General features: G+C 42.1%; 1 protein-coding gene across 3 annotated transcripts; it reads left to right on the top strand.

Annotated features, from left to right (window-relative positions):
* The first annotated feature begins 302 nt into the window (after positions 1-302).
* Positions 303-3,368, top strand: LOC125509521 (uncharacterized). Of its 3 annotated transcripts, none has more exons than XM_048674504.2 (4): positions 303-457; positions 1,342-1,476; positions 1,576-2,211; positions 2,550-3,368. In XM_048674504.2, exons 3-4 carry the CDS (start codon positions 1,654-1,656, stop codon positions 3,033-3,035), a joined length of 1,044 nt encoding a protein of 347 aa, XP_048530461.1. In that variant the 5' UTR covers positions 303-457; positions 1,342-1,476; positions 1,576-1,653; the 3' UTR covers positions 3,036-3,368. The 3 variants fall into 3 exon arrangements, with proteins under 3 accessions (XP_048530461.1, XP_087382470.1, XP_087382469.1); XM_087526344.1 differs by having other exon boundaries at positions 309-420; XM_087526343.1 differs by having other exon boundaries at positions 330-1,476.
* The last annotated feature ends 12,788 nt before the right edge of the window (positions 3,369-16,156 follow it).

The following is a 16,156-nucleotide window of genomic DNA, read 5'->3' on the forward strand; positions in this document are numbered from 1 at the left end:
GGAGATAAGCGCACACTTCATTTGTCTTCAATTTTTTATGTTGCTTAGTTTAAATATAATTGAAAAAGTTTGAACTTTAAAAACTTTGTGATTGTTTGAATTGTCAATTTCAAACGAACTTAGGCCAACAAGCCACGTGTATGGGCTGGTCCATCTTAGATTGATCCTCTGTCAGTGCCTGGGCCGCGGTTGGGCCGATCTGTGTCGCATGTCCAGCTGCTGTAAAAAAGAACTAAGAGTTTCTGAACATGCATCTGTAGTTGGTTGGGAATTACCCACGTCTTGCCACTGGATCGATTGGATTGACCCCGGTTGAGAGGAATGAAAGTAGAGAGGACATATCAGTTTCCTTCTCTGGTCTGTTAGATCTAGCAGTTAGGGTTGGAGCCGCCGGCCGGTGCGGCAACCGCCTGTTTAAACGTTCGTGCCCAATCTCCCAGAGAACCATTTGGAGCAGGTGGTTCTCGGTTCGCTACGGGCCGCCCCTCTCTTTTCTTTCTAATTGCGCTCGCCTTTGCCCTGTTCGCTCCCCTGCACCGTCGTGCGATGTCGCCGCTGCTTATGCTATGCTGCTTTGCTACTATTGCTGCTGCTAGAACCGCTGCCGCCGCCTACTTCTGATGCTGGCCATGGCCGCTGTGGCCTTGTGCTCGTGCGTGCTAACCATGGCTAGCCTATGTGTGTGGTGTGTGTGCGCTTGTGTGGCCGGCTGGCTCACTGCGTGTGCGTTACCCCAATTAGTTTAGGAATATATATAGATGCGCTAAAAAATAATTTCAGAGTATATGAAGATGTCATCCACCATCATCCTAATTCAGAGTATATATAGATGCCCTAAAATAAAGTTTGTAGTCCAAAAGTTTGAACTGTCAGTACATGCCACTATTTTCATTTCTGAATTGAGAGTCCAAGTTTCAGTAGATGCCCTTTTATATATAGATCATCAGCGCACACATTGCTTTATAAGTCTTGCAATCTAGTTTATACTGCTTAACTTTGTCTTGTGAATTTGATGGATAGGTGGAACACACATTTGTATGCATATTTTTTTGAAATTTGTTGATTCGGAAAGTATAAATATATTGTGTGATGTGTGTCAAAGTGTATCTAATATATTCTGCCAGCATTACTAATGAACTTGTTTTGCTGTCGAGTCATCTATGTTTTCATCTTGTATGTCCCGGTATGTGTTGAAGTGCATCCAATATCTTGTGCTACTCTTAGTCATTAGCTTGTTTAGCTGTCAAAATATGTAGTGTTTCATTTTATACTTTCTGAAATGTGTTGAAGTGTATCTAATATGTGCCGCTGCGCTTACTAATGAACTTGTTTGGCTGTTAGTGCGGTGTTTCTGCATCCATGGCTGCATCCAGCGGAACAGCCTCATGTGCACCTCGAAGGTGCAGCGCAGTCGGTATGAGTGCAAGCAGGGCGTACTTGGCTCCATAATGGCTTGACAAGGCTGTCGCTGATGAGGTACACATCGAGCTACTGAAATGGTCTGTCAGTTATCTTGTTGTTCCTTAAATTGTGATCGATGAAGGCTAAGTTATTTGAGCTATATCTGCATTGTAGACACGAATTCAAGAGGTTCAAATTGGATGGAAAGGTCTTTTGCGGGATGTACTCCACACCCTGGGGGGAGAAGACCCTATGTACATGAAACTGGAAACCGGCAATTCAATGTTCCAGTCTCGTGTTCGGTTTACAGTACCACCGGGAATACCTCCAACCAAAGAGATGGAGGTTATTTGTAACAGAAATCGCTGCTTCTCGCTATGGGAAGCAGAGGTAGAGCCTACCGCGTTAGCATTGCAGCAATTTGAATGGGGTGGTCTTGGGACCAGGTTGATGGATGTGAGTCGAGTTAAATGTGATCATCTGAAGGCAAAGGCGGAGCAGTTGCTAGTGAAGGCTGGCGAGATGCATCGCGACATTAATGTGTTGCTGCTATACTGGGTTGATATGATTGAGGAGCTTACGTACGAGCGTTGTGCACTGTGTGATCGTATTGCCGAAGATAGAATTCATCGGCCAGAAACTAAGTATCGTATTATAATGCGTGACGTTGCTAGTCGGTTGGTTGTGTTGAGGAAAGGTAAGACTCCAGGAATGAAGGAATTCTGGAGCCGATTGCAAGAGTTGAAGGATAAGATATACGTAGCAAGGCATGCTATGGAGTCACACTATCGTGTGGATGTTGTCGAACAGGTAAATATATTGCTGTAGGTTTATAGTGCATGAATGTTCAATTATGAGAATTGAAATTGCAATGGCATGTGATATTTATTTTATGTATATGCTTTATGAACCGTGCAACAATTATGTTGTTCTATGTGTCAATGGTGTGGTACAGTCAACATAAACAGCACCCATAGAGGAGTGTATTATATTACTATATTAGTATATGCATATGAGTGGATAGTGCTCTTTGGGCGTAGATCGTGTATCATATCTGCTTGTCGGAGTTATATAAATTTCCAAGATTTTGTTTATGCTTTTCTGGAAGCAATTGTTTATGTTTTCAAAAGACTATTCTTTCATTGCAGGCGCACAGGAAGCTTGTTCATATCAAATTAAGCATGAGGCTTGTGCTGCGTGAGATGATGACGTCTCTTGGTTGGGCGGCTCCTGTTTTTACTGCATGTTTTCAGGGTCAAGAGATGTATGTTTGTAAGGTAGAACTATTTCCTGGGCATGTTTCTATTATGGAGAACATCATCACCATCACAGGGGCAGAGATGAAAACTGAGGCTGATGCCGTTGAGAGTGCTGCTTTGGCCGCAATACTATATCTGGAGGTGGAAAAGCATATGTATGTAGTATATATTAACTACAATCGCAGGTCCCATGGCGAGCTTTATGTTTACCAAGCAGAAGATATGGTGCAACTTGCCACATCATTGGCAGACCATGTTTTTCAGGAGTGGAACATCATGCTGGATTCATTGAAAGAAAATGACATGGAATGTAGGACACAGTTCGGAATGCATGTGATAGAGGGTCCAAATGATTGGGTGTACAATGTGAAATGAGAATGTGCAAAAAAGGTTGCCAGGCTTTGTATGAGCTGTGGTGATGGTCTGGATGTTGCAACGCGGCGATTCAAGGTGTCTTCGACATGGATCGAAGAGCAGTAGCTGAAATGCTGTGTGTTGCAGGTAGACTGGATCAATGGATTTGTACAAGATCGTAGTTTGGGTGTTTGTTTCCGTGTATCAGCACCAGTGTTCTAGTTCGGAAATGAGAATTTATTAGAAGTATGTATATTTGTATGTTGAAACCTCGGTATTGTAACGATCTTATGAACCGATCAGTGTATGTCTTTTCAGTGTAAAATAGTACCAGCAGTTGTATCGTTGCTGTTATTTGTGTGTTCAATCATTGGTATCATAACGATCTTATGAACCGATCTGTGTATTTTTTTCCATTGTAAAATAGTAGTACCAGTTCTATCGTTGGTGTTTGCTATAAATTGTTTAAGCATAGATTTTGCACACAGGCTGGCTGGCCGCAGAAATGCATTGGCCCTTAGATGTTTCACCAAATACTAAACAACCAAGGCAAGTTAACAGCATGGATAAATCTAATTTTGTTGGTTCCATCTCTTCTTTCTCATATATGCAAATATCATGTCCCCTATGATTCCATTTTGAATGTGCTCTGTCTCTCTCTCTCTCTCTCTCTCTCTCTCTCCACATCCCACTCCCAGTAACAAACATGCATCAGAAAACACATAGAGAACAATGAAGTATTCTTTCACATGATATGAGAACAGGTTTGCTGTATTCAGTGCAATTGTGAACTTGTGATCCTTCACATGGTTGGGGCGCCACCCGGTGGCGTGATTGCTCTCTGACTATAGCGCCAGAAAAGCTCCTGTCTGCTAGGACTACGTCGGTATTTCCCCAAAGAGGAAGGGATGATGCAGCACAACGATGGTAGGTATTTCCCTCAGTGAAGAAACCAAGGTTATCGAACCAGTAGGAGAACCAAGCAACACAACGTAAACAACACCTGCACACAAATAACAACACCTCACAACCCGACATGTTAAAGGGGTTGTCAATCCCTTTCGGGTAACGATGCCAGAAAATTGTAGTAGATTGAAATAATAGATCACAAATAAAATAAAGTGCAGCAAAGTATTTTTGTATTTTTGGTTTAATAGATCTGAATAAAAATGCAAAGGAAAAGTAGATCGCAAGAAAATATATGAGGAAGAAGACCCGGGGGCCGTAGGTTTTACTAGTGGCTTCTCTCGAGAAAGATAGCAAACCGTGGGTAAACAAATTACTGTTGGGCAATTGATAGAACCTCAAATAGTTGTGATGATATCCAGGAAATGATCATTACATAGGCATCACGTCCAAGATTAGTAGACCGATTCCTGCCTGCATCTACTACTATTACTCCACACATCGACCGCTATCCAGCATGCATCTAGTGTATTAAGTTCATGGAAAAACGGAGTAATGCAATCAGAACGATGACATGATGTAGACAAGATCCATTTATCTATTGCATAAATATAGATCCCATCTTTTTATCCTTAATAGTAGCAACGATACATACGTGTCGGTTCCCTTTCTGTCACTTGGATCAAGCACCGTAAGATCGAACCCACTACCGAGCACCTCTTCCCATTGGATAAATAGATCAAGTTGGCCAAACAAAACCCAAATATCGGAGAAGAAATACGAGGCTATAAGAGATCATGCATCTAAGAGATCAAAGAAACTCAAGTAACTTTGATGGATATAAAAAGACATGACTGATCATAAACTCAAAGTTCATCAGATCCCAACAAACACACCGCAAAAAGAGTTACATCATATGGATCTCCAAGAGACCATTGTATTGAGAATCAAGAGAGAGAGAGAGAGATGAATCCATCTAGCTAATAACTATGGACCCGAAGGTCTACAAAGAACTACTCACGCATCATCGAAGAGGCACCAATAGAGGTGGTGAACCCCATCCGAGATGGTGTCTAGATTGGATCTGGTGGTTCTGGACACTGCGGCGGCTGGATGAATATTTCGTCGACTCCCCTAGGGTTTTGGGAATATTTGGGTATTTATAGAGCAAAGAGGCGGTCTGGGGGGCACCCGAGGTGGGCACAACCCACCAAGGCGCGCCTGGGCCTCCTGGCGTGCCCTGGTGGGTTGTCCCCTCCTGGGACTTCCCCCAGGTGCAACCAGGGCCCAGCATGTTCCTTCTGATCCATAAAAAAAGTTTCGTGGCATTTGGACTCCGTCTGATATTGATTTTCTATGATGTAAAAAACATGGAAAAAACAGGAACTGGCACTTGGCACTATGTCAATAGGTTAGTACCAAAAAATGATATAAAATGACAATAAAATGATTATAAAACATCCAAGATTGATAATATAACAGCATGGAACAATCAAAAATTATAGATACGTTGGAGACGTATCAGCATCCCCAAGCTTAACTCCTACTCGTCCTCGAGTAGGTAAGTGATAAAACAGAATTTTTGATGTGGAGTGTTGTTTAACATGTCATCTCATATTCTTTTCTTTATAGCATGGACAATTGGACTTTTTATGTAATTCAAAGCAATAGTCTAGTGTTGACATAAGAATTTAGATACTCAAGCATATCAACAAGCAACCATGTCTTTCAAAATATCAATGCTAAAATATGTTATCCCTACAAAATCATATAGTCTTGTCATGCTCTGTCTTCTTAACACAAAGTATTTATCATGCACAACCCCGATGACAAGCCGATCAATTGGTTCATACTTTTTAACGCGCTTCAGCTTTTTCAACTCTTACGCAATGCATGAGCGCAAGCCATGGATATAGCACTACGGGTGGAATAGAGTATGATGACAGGGGTAAATATAGAGAAGACAAAAAAGTAAGAAAGTCTCACATCGATGCGGCTAACCAACGGGCTATGGAGATGCCCATCAATCGATATCAACGTGAGGAGTAGGGATTACCATGCAACGAATGCACTAAGAGCTATAAGTGTATGAAAGCTCAATATGAAAACTAAGTGGGTGTGCATCTAATCCTATAATAAAAAATTCCCACTAGTATATGAAAGTGACAACATAGGAGAGTCTCCATATGAAAAACATGGTGCTACTTTGAAGCACAAGTGTGGTAAGGAATACTAGCAATGCCCCTTCTCTCTTTGTTTATTTTTTTCTTTTTCTTTCTTTCTCGTTTTTTCTTCTTTTTTCTTTTTTTCTTTTTTTTCTTCTCTCATTGTCCGGAGTCTCATCCCGACTTGTGGGGGAATCATAGTGTCCATCATCCTTTCCTCACTGGGCACTACTCTAAAAGTGAATAATGATGATCATCACACTTCTATTTACTTATAACTCAAAAGAAATAAAAATTACAACTCGATACCCATGATAAAATATGGCTATATATAAATGCCTCTGGCATCTACTAGGATGTGCAATGATCTAGCGTAACATGTATGAAAAATGATGAATGGTGGCTAAGCCACAAACACTATGTCAGCTATATGATCATGCAAAGCAATATGACAGTGAATGCTCAAGTCATCAAACGGAAGCGGTGGATGTCGCATGGCAATATATCTCGGAATGGCCATGAAAAAGCCATAATAGGTAGGTATGGTGGTTGTTTTGAGGAAGATATAATGAGGCTTATGTGTGATAAAGCGTATCATATCACAGGGTTTGGATGCACCTGCGAAGTTTGCACCACGTCTCAATGTGAGAAAGGGCAATGCACGGTACCGTAGAGGCTAGCAAATTGCAAAGACATAAGAGTGCGTATAATCCATGGACTCACATTAGTCATAAAGAACTCATATACTAATTGCAAAAGTTTATTAGCCCTCGAAGCAAAGTACTACTACGCATACCCCTAGGGGGATAGATTGGTAGGAAAAGACCATCGCTCGTCCCCGACCGCCACTCATAAGGAAGAAAATCAAAAATAAATCACGCTCCAACATCATAGCATAACGCGAGACTATACGTGCATGCTTCGGGAATCACAAATCTTAACACCAATATTCCTACTAGAGCATAATTACTCATCAACATAACTCACATATCACATCATCATATCTCAAAACTATTACTAAGAATCAAGTTTATTTTGTCAAATGATCTTCATGACATTTTTGTTTTCTTTATCCTTCTTGGATATCTATCACTTTGGGACTAATTTTCATGTGTTGCTTTTCATAAGCTCAAACAAATATAAGTGAAGATCATGAGCATAATATTTCTTTCTCTCAAAATAATTTAAGTGAAGCAAGAGAGAATTTCTTCAAAATTTTACTAACTCCTGAATAAATCTAAGTGAAGCAAGAGAGCATTTCTTCAAAAATACTAAGCACACCATGCTCAAAAAGATATAAGTGAAGCACTAGAGCAAGTCCTAGCTCATAAAAGATTTAAGTGAAGCATAGAGAGCAATTCTAACAAGTCATGACATAATTTTGGCTCTCTCGAATAGGTGTGTCCAGCAAGGGTTGATGACTTAAAACACAAAATAAAAAAATTAAAGACTCATATCATACAAGACGCTCCAAGCAAAACACATATCATGTGACGAATAAAAATATAGTCTCGAGTAAAATACCGATAGTTGTTGGAAGAAAGCGGGGATGCCACTCGGGGGCATCCCCAAGCTTAATTGGTTGCTCATTTTTGGATAATAGCTTGGGATGCCGGGGCATCCCCAAGCTTAGGCTCTTCCATCCTTCCTTCATCCATCGTAATATAACCCAAAACTTCAAAACTTCAATCACACAAAACTCAACAAAACCTTCGTGAGATCCGTTAGTATAAGAATAATAAACCACTACTATGAGTGATGTATCAAACTAATTCATATTTTGTTTTTGTATTATATCTACTGTATTACAACTTTTCTATGGCAAAAACTCATCAAAGAAAACCATAGGGCCATCAAAATAAGCACACAACACAAAGAAAACAGAATCTGTCAAAACAGAACAGTCTGTAGCAATCTGACTATTTCGAATACTTATGTAACTCCAAAAATTCTGAAAAATTAGGAGGACCTGAGAAATTTGTATATTGATCTACTACAAGTAGAATAGGTATATTATCGCTCTCTGGTAAAAAATGAAAATTAATTTTGTGAGTGTAAAAGTTTCTGTTTTTTCAGCAAGATCAAACAACTATCACCCAAGAAGATCCTAAAGGCTTTACTTGGCACAAACACTAATTAAAACATAAAAAACACAATAATAACAGTAGCATAATTGTGCTAACACACAAGAACAGGAAGCAAAAAGCAAAAATAATTTTTATTCATTGGGTTGCCTCCCAACAAGCGCTATAGTTTTACGCCCTTAGCTAGGCATAAAGCAAGGATCTAAATTTTGTCATCTTTGTCCAACTCTTCAATAAAACACTTAGAATCCTTCAAGGATTTAGCATAAAGATTCTTAATAACAATACTCCTAGGAATAAATTCAAAGATTCATTCTTGCAAAAAGGATGTCTTATCACTTCAACAAAATCCGGGTGAACACTAATCATCTTAAGATCTCCATTATTACTATTACTAGAAGTTGCACCCTTGTTCCTGGATCTCCTACTCTTTACGGGATTTTCCTCAGTAATTTTAGTGGTATTAAAAGCCGTGCTTAGATTACTAAAGATTTCTTTCAATTTATCAATCCGAGACGGACTTTCTTCTATTCTGTCATGGATTAAGGTACCCCTCTTTTTTAACAACTTAAAAATATCTCCCGCTTTTGACCCAAGATTAGTAGCAAAATTATGCATCTTTTTATATATTATTTCCATATGATCTTCGGTATTTTCGATAGCATCTAATCTTTCCATAATGTAGATTCCATCTTTTTATCCTTAGTAGCAACATACGTGTCGGTTCCCTTTCTGTCACTGGGATCAAGCACTGTAAGATCGAACCCACTACCGGGCACCTCTTCCCATTGCAAGATAAATAGATCAAATTGGCCAAACATAACCCAAATATCGGAGAAGAAATACGAGGCTATAAGAGATCATGCATCTAAGAGATCAAAGAAACTCAAATAACTTTCATGGATATAAAAAGATATGACTGATCATAAACTCAAAGTTCATCAGATCCCAACAAACACACCGCAAAAAGAGTTACACCATAGGGATCTCCAAGAGACCATTGTATTGAGAATCTAGAGAGAGAGAGAGAGATGAAGCCATCTAGCTACTAACTACGGACCCAAAGGTCTACAAAGAACTACTCATGCATCATCGGAGAGGCACCAATGGAGGTGGTGAACCCCATCCGAGATGGTGTCTAGATTGGATCTGGTGGTTCTGGACTTTGCGGCGGCTGGATGAATAGTTCGTCGACTCCCCTAGGGTTTTGGGAATATTTGGATATTTATAGAGCAAAGAGGAGGTCTGGGGGACAGCCGAGGTGGGCACAACCCACCAGGGCGTGCCTGGGCCTCCTGGCGCGCCCTGGTGGGTTGTCCCCTCCTCGGGACTCCCCCCAGGTGTAACCAGGGCCCAACATGTTCCTTCTGGTCAATAAAAAATCTCCATAAAGTTTCATGGCATTTGGACTCCTTCTGATATTGATTTCCTGCGATGTAGAAAACACGGAAAAACAAGAACTGGTACTTGGCACTATGTCAATAGGTTAGTACCAAAAAAATATATAAAATGACTATAAAATGATTATAAAACATCCAAGATCGATAATATAACAACATGAACAACAAAAAATTATAGATACGTTGGAGACGTATCATGGCGCCGCCTGAGTGAAAGTTGGGGTGGTGCAAGGTGAGAGGTGAAGGAAATATGCCCTAGAGACAATAATAAAGTTGTTATTTATATTTCCTTATATCATGATAAATGTTTATTATTCATGCTAGAATTGTATTAACCGGAAACTTAGTACATGTGTGAATACATAGACAAACTGAGTGTCACTAGTATGCCTCTACTTGACTAGCTCGTTAATCAAAGATGGTTAAGTTTCCTAACCATAGACATGAGTTTTCATTTGATTAACGGGATCACATCATTAGATAATGATGTGATTGACTTGACCCATCCGTTAGCTTAGCACGATGATTGTTTAGTTTGTTGCTATTGCTTTCTTCATAACTTATACATGTTCCTATGACTATGAGATTATGCAACTCCCGAATACCGGAGGAACACTTAGTGTGCTATCAAACGTCACAACGTAACTGGGTGACTATAAAGATGCTCTACAGGTGTCTCCGATGGTGTTTGTTGAGTTGGTATAGATCAAGATTAGGATTTGTCACTCCATTATCGGAGAGGTATCTCTGGGCCCTCTCGGTAATGCACATCACTATAAGCCTTGCAAGCAATGTGACTAATGAGTTAGTTACGGGATGTTGCATTACGGAACGAGTAAAGAGACTTCCCGGTAATGAGATTGAACTAGGTATTGAGATACCAATGATTGAATCTCGGGCAAGTAACATACCAATGACAAAGGGAACAACGCATACTATTATGCGGTTTGATCGATAAAGATCTTCGTATAATATGTAGGAGCCAATATGAGCATCCAGGTTCCGCTATTGGTTATTGACCGGAGATGAGTCTCGCTCATGTCTACATAGTTCTCGAACCCGTAGGGTCCGCACGCTTAATGTTCGATGATGATCGGTATTTTGAGTTTATGTGTTTTGATGTACCGAATGTAGTTACCGGAACCCCCCCCCCCCCCGGAGTCAATGGGCCTTATTGGGCCTTAGTGGGAGAGAGAAGGAGGCAGCTAAGGTGGAGGGAGCCCCCCCAGCCCAATCCGAATTGGGTGGGGGGCCGGCCCCCCTTTCCTTCCCTCTCTCTCCCTCTTCCTTCTTCTCCTACTCCAACTAGGGAAGGGGGGAAACCTACTCGTATTGGGAGTAGGACTCCCCCCTTGGGCGCGCCATGAGAAGGGTCGACCCTCCTCTCCCCCACTCCTTCATATACGGGGGAGGGGGCACCCCATAGACACACAAGTTGATAGTTTAGCCGTGAGCGGTGCCCCCCTCCACAGGATTCCACCTCGGTCATATCGTTGTAGTGCTTAGGCGAAGCCCTGCGTCGGTAACTTCATCATCACCGTCATCACGCCGTCGTGCTGACGAAACTCTCCCTCGGCCTCAGCCAAGAGTACGAGGGACGTCACCAAGCTGAATGTGTGCAAATCGCAGAGGTGACGTGCATTCGGTACTTGATCGGTTGGATCACGAAGACGTTCGACTACGTCAACCGCGTTTCATAACGCTTCCACTTTCGGTCTACAAGGGTACGTAGACATACTCTCCCCATCTCGTTGCTATGCATCACCTAGATGGATCTTGCATGTGCGTAGGATTTTTTTTGAAATTACTGCGTTCCCCAACAGTGGCATCCGAGCCAGGTCTATGTGTAGATGTTATATGCATGAGTAGAACACAAAGGAGTTGTGGGCGTAAGTATATACATATTGCTGGCCGTCACTAGTTGATTATTGATTCAGCGGTACTGTTGGATGAAGCGGCTCAGACCGACATTACGCGTACATTTACGCGAGACTGGTTCTACCGACGTGTTTCGCACACAGGTGGCTAGTGGGTGTCTGTTTCTCCAACTTTAGTTGAATCGGTTTCAATGAATAGGGTTCTTTCTGAAGATCAAAAAGCAATCACTATACTACGTTGTGGGTTTGATGCGTAGGTAAGAACGGTTCTTGCTAGAAGCACGTAGCAGCCACGTAAAACTTGCAACAACAAAGTAGAGGATGTCTAACTTGTTTTTGCAGGGCATGTTGTGATGTGATATGGTTAAGACGTGATTGTATATATTGTTGTATGAGATGATCATGTTTTGTAACACAGTTATCGGCAACTGGCAAGAGCCATATGGTTGTCGCTTTATTGTATGAAATGCAATCGCCATGTAATTCCTTTACTTTATCACTAAGCGGTAGTGATAGTCGTGGAAGCAATAGTTGGCGAGATGACAATGATGCTTCGATGGAGATCAAGGTGTCAAGCCAGTGACGATGGTGATCATGACGGTGCTTTGGAGATGGAGATCAAAGGCACAAGATGATGATGGCCATATCATATCACTTATATTTCATTGCATGTGATGTTTGTCCTTTATGCATCTTATTTTGCTTAGTTCGGCGGTATCATTATAAGATGATCTCTCACTAAATTTCAAGGTACAAGTGTTCTCCCTGAGTATGCACCATTGCTATAGTTCGTCGTGCCGAGACACCACGTGATGATCGGGTGTGATAAGCTCTACGTTCACATACAACGGGTGCAAGATAGTTTTGCACACGCGGAATACTCGGGTTAAACTTTACGAGCCTAGCATATGCAGATATGGCCTCGGAGCACTGAGACCGAAAGGTCGAGCGTGAATCATATAGTAGATATGGTCAACATAGTGATGTTCAGCGTTGAAAACTACTCCATCTCACGTGATGATCGGACATGGTTTAGTTGATATGGATCACGTGATCACTTAGATGATTAGAGGGATGTCTATCTAAGTGGGATTTCTTAAGTAATATGATTAATTGAACTTTAATTTATCATGAACTTAGTACCTGATAGTATTTTGCATGTCTATGTTGTTGTAGATAGATGGCTCGTGTGTTGTTCCGTTGAATTTTAATGCGTTCCTAGAGAAAGCTAAGTTGAAATATGATGGTAGCAACTACACGAATTGGGTCCATAACTTGGGGGTTATCCTCATTGCTGCACAGAAGAATTACGTCCTGGAAGCACCGCTGGGTGACAAACCTGCTGTAGATGCTGCTGACGACGTTAAGAACGCATGGCAAAGCAAAGCTGATGACTACTTGATAGTACAGTGTGCCATGCTTTACGGCTTAGAACCGGGACTTCAACGATGTTTTGAACGTCATGGAGCATATGAGATGTTCCAGGAGTTGAAGTTAATATTTCAAGAAAATGCCTGGATTGAGAGATATGAAGTCTCCAATAAATTCTACAGCTGCAAAATGGAGGAGAATAGTTCTGCAAGTGAACATATACTCAGAATGTCTGGGTACCACAATCACTTGACTCAGCTGGGAGTTAATCTTCCTGATGATAGTTTCATTGACAGAGTTCTTCAATCACTGCCACCAAGCTAGAAGAGCTTCGTGATGAACTATAATATGCAAGGGATGGATAAGACAATTCCCGAGCTCTTCGCAATGCTAAAGGCTGCGGAGGTAGAAATCAAGAAGGAGCATCAAGTGTTGATGGCCAACAAGACCACCAGTTTCAAGAAGAAGGGCAAAGGGAAGAAGTGGAACTTCAAGAAGAACAGCAAGCAAGTTGCTGCTCAAGTGAAGAAGGCCAAGTCTGGACCTACGCCTGAGACTGAGTGCTTCTACTACAAAGGGACTGGTCACTGGAAGTGGAACTGCCCCAAGTATTTGGCAGATAAGAAGGATGGCAAACTGAAAGGTATATTTGATATACATGTTATTGATGTGTACCTTACTGATGCTCTGAGTAGCACCTGGGTATTTGATACTGGTTCTGTTGCTAATATTTGCAACTCGAAACAGGGGCTACAGATTAAGCGAAGATTGGCTAAGGACGAGGTGACGATGCACGTGGGAAATGGTTCCAAATTCGATGTGATCGCCGTAGGCACGCTACCTCTACATCTACCTTCGGGATTAGTTTTAGACCTGAATAATTGTTATTTGGTGCCAGCGTTAAGCATGAACATTATATTTGGATCTTGTTTGTTGCGAGACGGTTATTCATTCAAATCAGAGAATAATGGTTGTTCTATTTATATGAGTAATATATTTTATGGCCATGCACCCTTGATGTAACGCCCTCGATGCGGCTATAGCTCCCACGTGTCGAGGCACGACTTAGAGACATAACCGCATAGAAAGCAATGTCGCAAGTCAGGCAATCATTACAACATCCCATGTAATACATAATAAAAGGGGGAGAACATAGTTGGCTTACACTCGCCACGTCACATCAGAGTACATAAATAACATCCATCAAACAATCACTCACGGCCTGACTACGGCGCCAAAATGGAAAAGAACCCAACATGCGACAAGGCCCTGAATCAAACCCCAACTAGGCACCACTACTGATCATCGGGAAAGGAAACATAATAACGCTGAGAGTCCTCGTCGAACTCCCACTTGAGCTCGTACTCGTCACCTGGAGCGGAATCACCTGGACCTACATCTGGAATTATAGTATCTGTGAGCCACAGGGACTCAGCAGTCTCGCACCCTCGCGATCAAAACTATTTAAGCTTATAGGAAGGATAAGGCAAGTATATGTGGAGCTGCAGCAAGCGACTAACATATGTGGTGGCTAACTTATCCGCAAAAGAGAGCGAGAAGAGGAGGCAAGGCGCGAGCGAGAAACTAGAGGAACAACCTGCGCAAGCATTACTCCAACACCGTGTCCACTTCCCGGACTCCGCCGAGAAGAGGCCATCACGGCAACACACGCAGTTGATTCGTTTTAATTAATTAAGGTTTAAGTTATCTACAACCGGACATTAACAAATTCCCATCTGCCCATAACCGCGGGCACGGCTTTCGAAAGTTCAATCCCTGCAGGGGAGTCCCAACTTAGCCCATGACAAGCTCTCACGGTCAACGAAGGAATAGACCTCCACCCGAGACACACCGATCAGACTCGGTAACCCGGTACAACAAGACAATTCGACAGGTTAAAACAAGACCAGCAACACCGCCCGAATGTGCCGACAAATCCCGATAGGAGCTGCACATATCTCTTTCTCAGGGCACACTCAGATGAGCGCTCCATACAACTAAAACCAAACCTCGAGTTTCCCCGAGGGGGCGCTGCACAGGACTCTAGTTTGGACTAACACTCAGAGGAGCACTGGCCCGGGAGGGTTAAAATAAGATGACCCTTGAGTCTGCAGAACCCAAGGGAAAGGAAAAGGCTAGGTGGCAAACGGTAAGACCAATGTTGGGCATTGCTGGAAAAGCTTTAATCAAGGCGAACTATCAAGGGGTTCCCATTATAACCCAACCGCGTAAGGAACGCAAATCCGGGAACATAACACCGATATGACGGAAACTAGGGCGGCAAGAGTGGAACAAAACACTAGGCGAGAGGCCGAGCCTTCCACCCTTTACCAAGTATATAGATGCATTAAGATAACATGGCAATGTAATGATATCCCAACAAGTAAATAAATGTTCCAACAAGGAACGGCCTCCAAACTTCACCTGCAACTAGCAACGCTATAAAAGGGGCTGAGCAAAGCGGTAACATAGCCAATCAACGGTTTGCTAGGACATGGTGGGTTAGAGGTTCAACATGACAATTGGGAGGCTGGCAAGCAAAAGGTAGGCATCGTAGCATTGGCATAGCAAGAGCGAGCAAACTAGCATAGCAAAGATAGTAGTGATTTCGAGGATATGATCATCTTGCCTGCACAGTTGTCAAAGTTGACTGGATCCTCACAAGCAAACTCAACGGGCTCCTCGGTAGCGAACTCGTCTCCCGGCTCTACCCAACAAGACAAACAAGCAACAAGGATACAATCAACCACGTGCAAGACCAAGCAATATGATGAAATGATGATATGCTATGCGGGATGCGATGCGGGATGCAAAATGCAAGATATGACAGGAAATGCATGAACCTGGCCTCAACTTGGAATTCCAAGGGTGCCACTGGATAGAGGGGATGAAATCGCTTGAAAACGATATAAAGATCATTGGAATCGGAGCTACGGTTTGGAAATGGCGAGCATTTTACGAAACGAACCGATCTGCGATATACAGCAAGTAGGCTCCTAAATGCAACGAAATGAACATGCTACAGCCACCAAACATGAAAACAAAATACATGGCAGTGATGTACACAAGATGGTTAACAAAACACTAGCACTGAGCCATAGGCAAATTCATCCATTAAGAGGTTCAAACAAGCATGGCAAAAATGAATATGCAAAACAGATTCCAGACTTAGTGAAATTAACACTAGCCTGAAATTTCAGATCACGAAGCCCTCTTCGGAGCAGCAAAACAACATGATACAAAACCTGAACATGACAATTAAGAACATGGCACGGAGCTAATCAACAAGCTTAACAAAACACCCAAAGTGACCTGGGGCCAAAAGGGTTCACAAAATAC

Source organism: Triticum urartu, chromosome 5A (assembly GCF_056163025.1).
Source record: "Triticum urartu cultivar PI428250 chromosome 5A, HENAU_Tu73, whole genome shotgun sequence".
NCBI classification, from domain to species: Eukaryota; Viridiplantae; Streptophyta; class Magnoliopsida; order Poales; family Poaceae; genus Triticum; species Triticum urartu.

Excerpts from the sequence above, each read along its gene's own strand:
- LOC125509521 (XM_048674504.2), top strand. The coding sequence starts at position 1,654 with ATGTACATGAAACTGGAAACCGGCAATTCAATGTTCCAGTCTCGTGTT. Across the intron at positions 2,212-2,549 it reads GTGTGGATGTTGTCGAACAG|GCGCACAGGAAGCTTGTTCA; the intron begins GTAAATATATTG and ends CTTTCATTGCAG.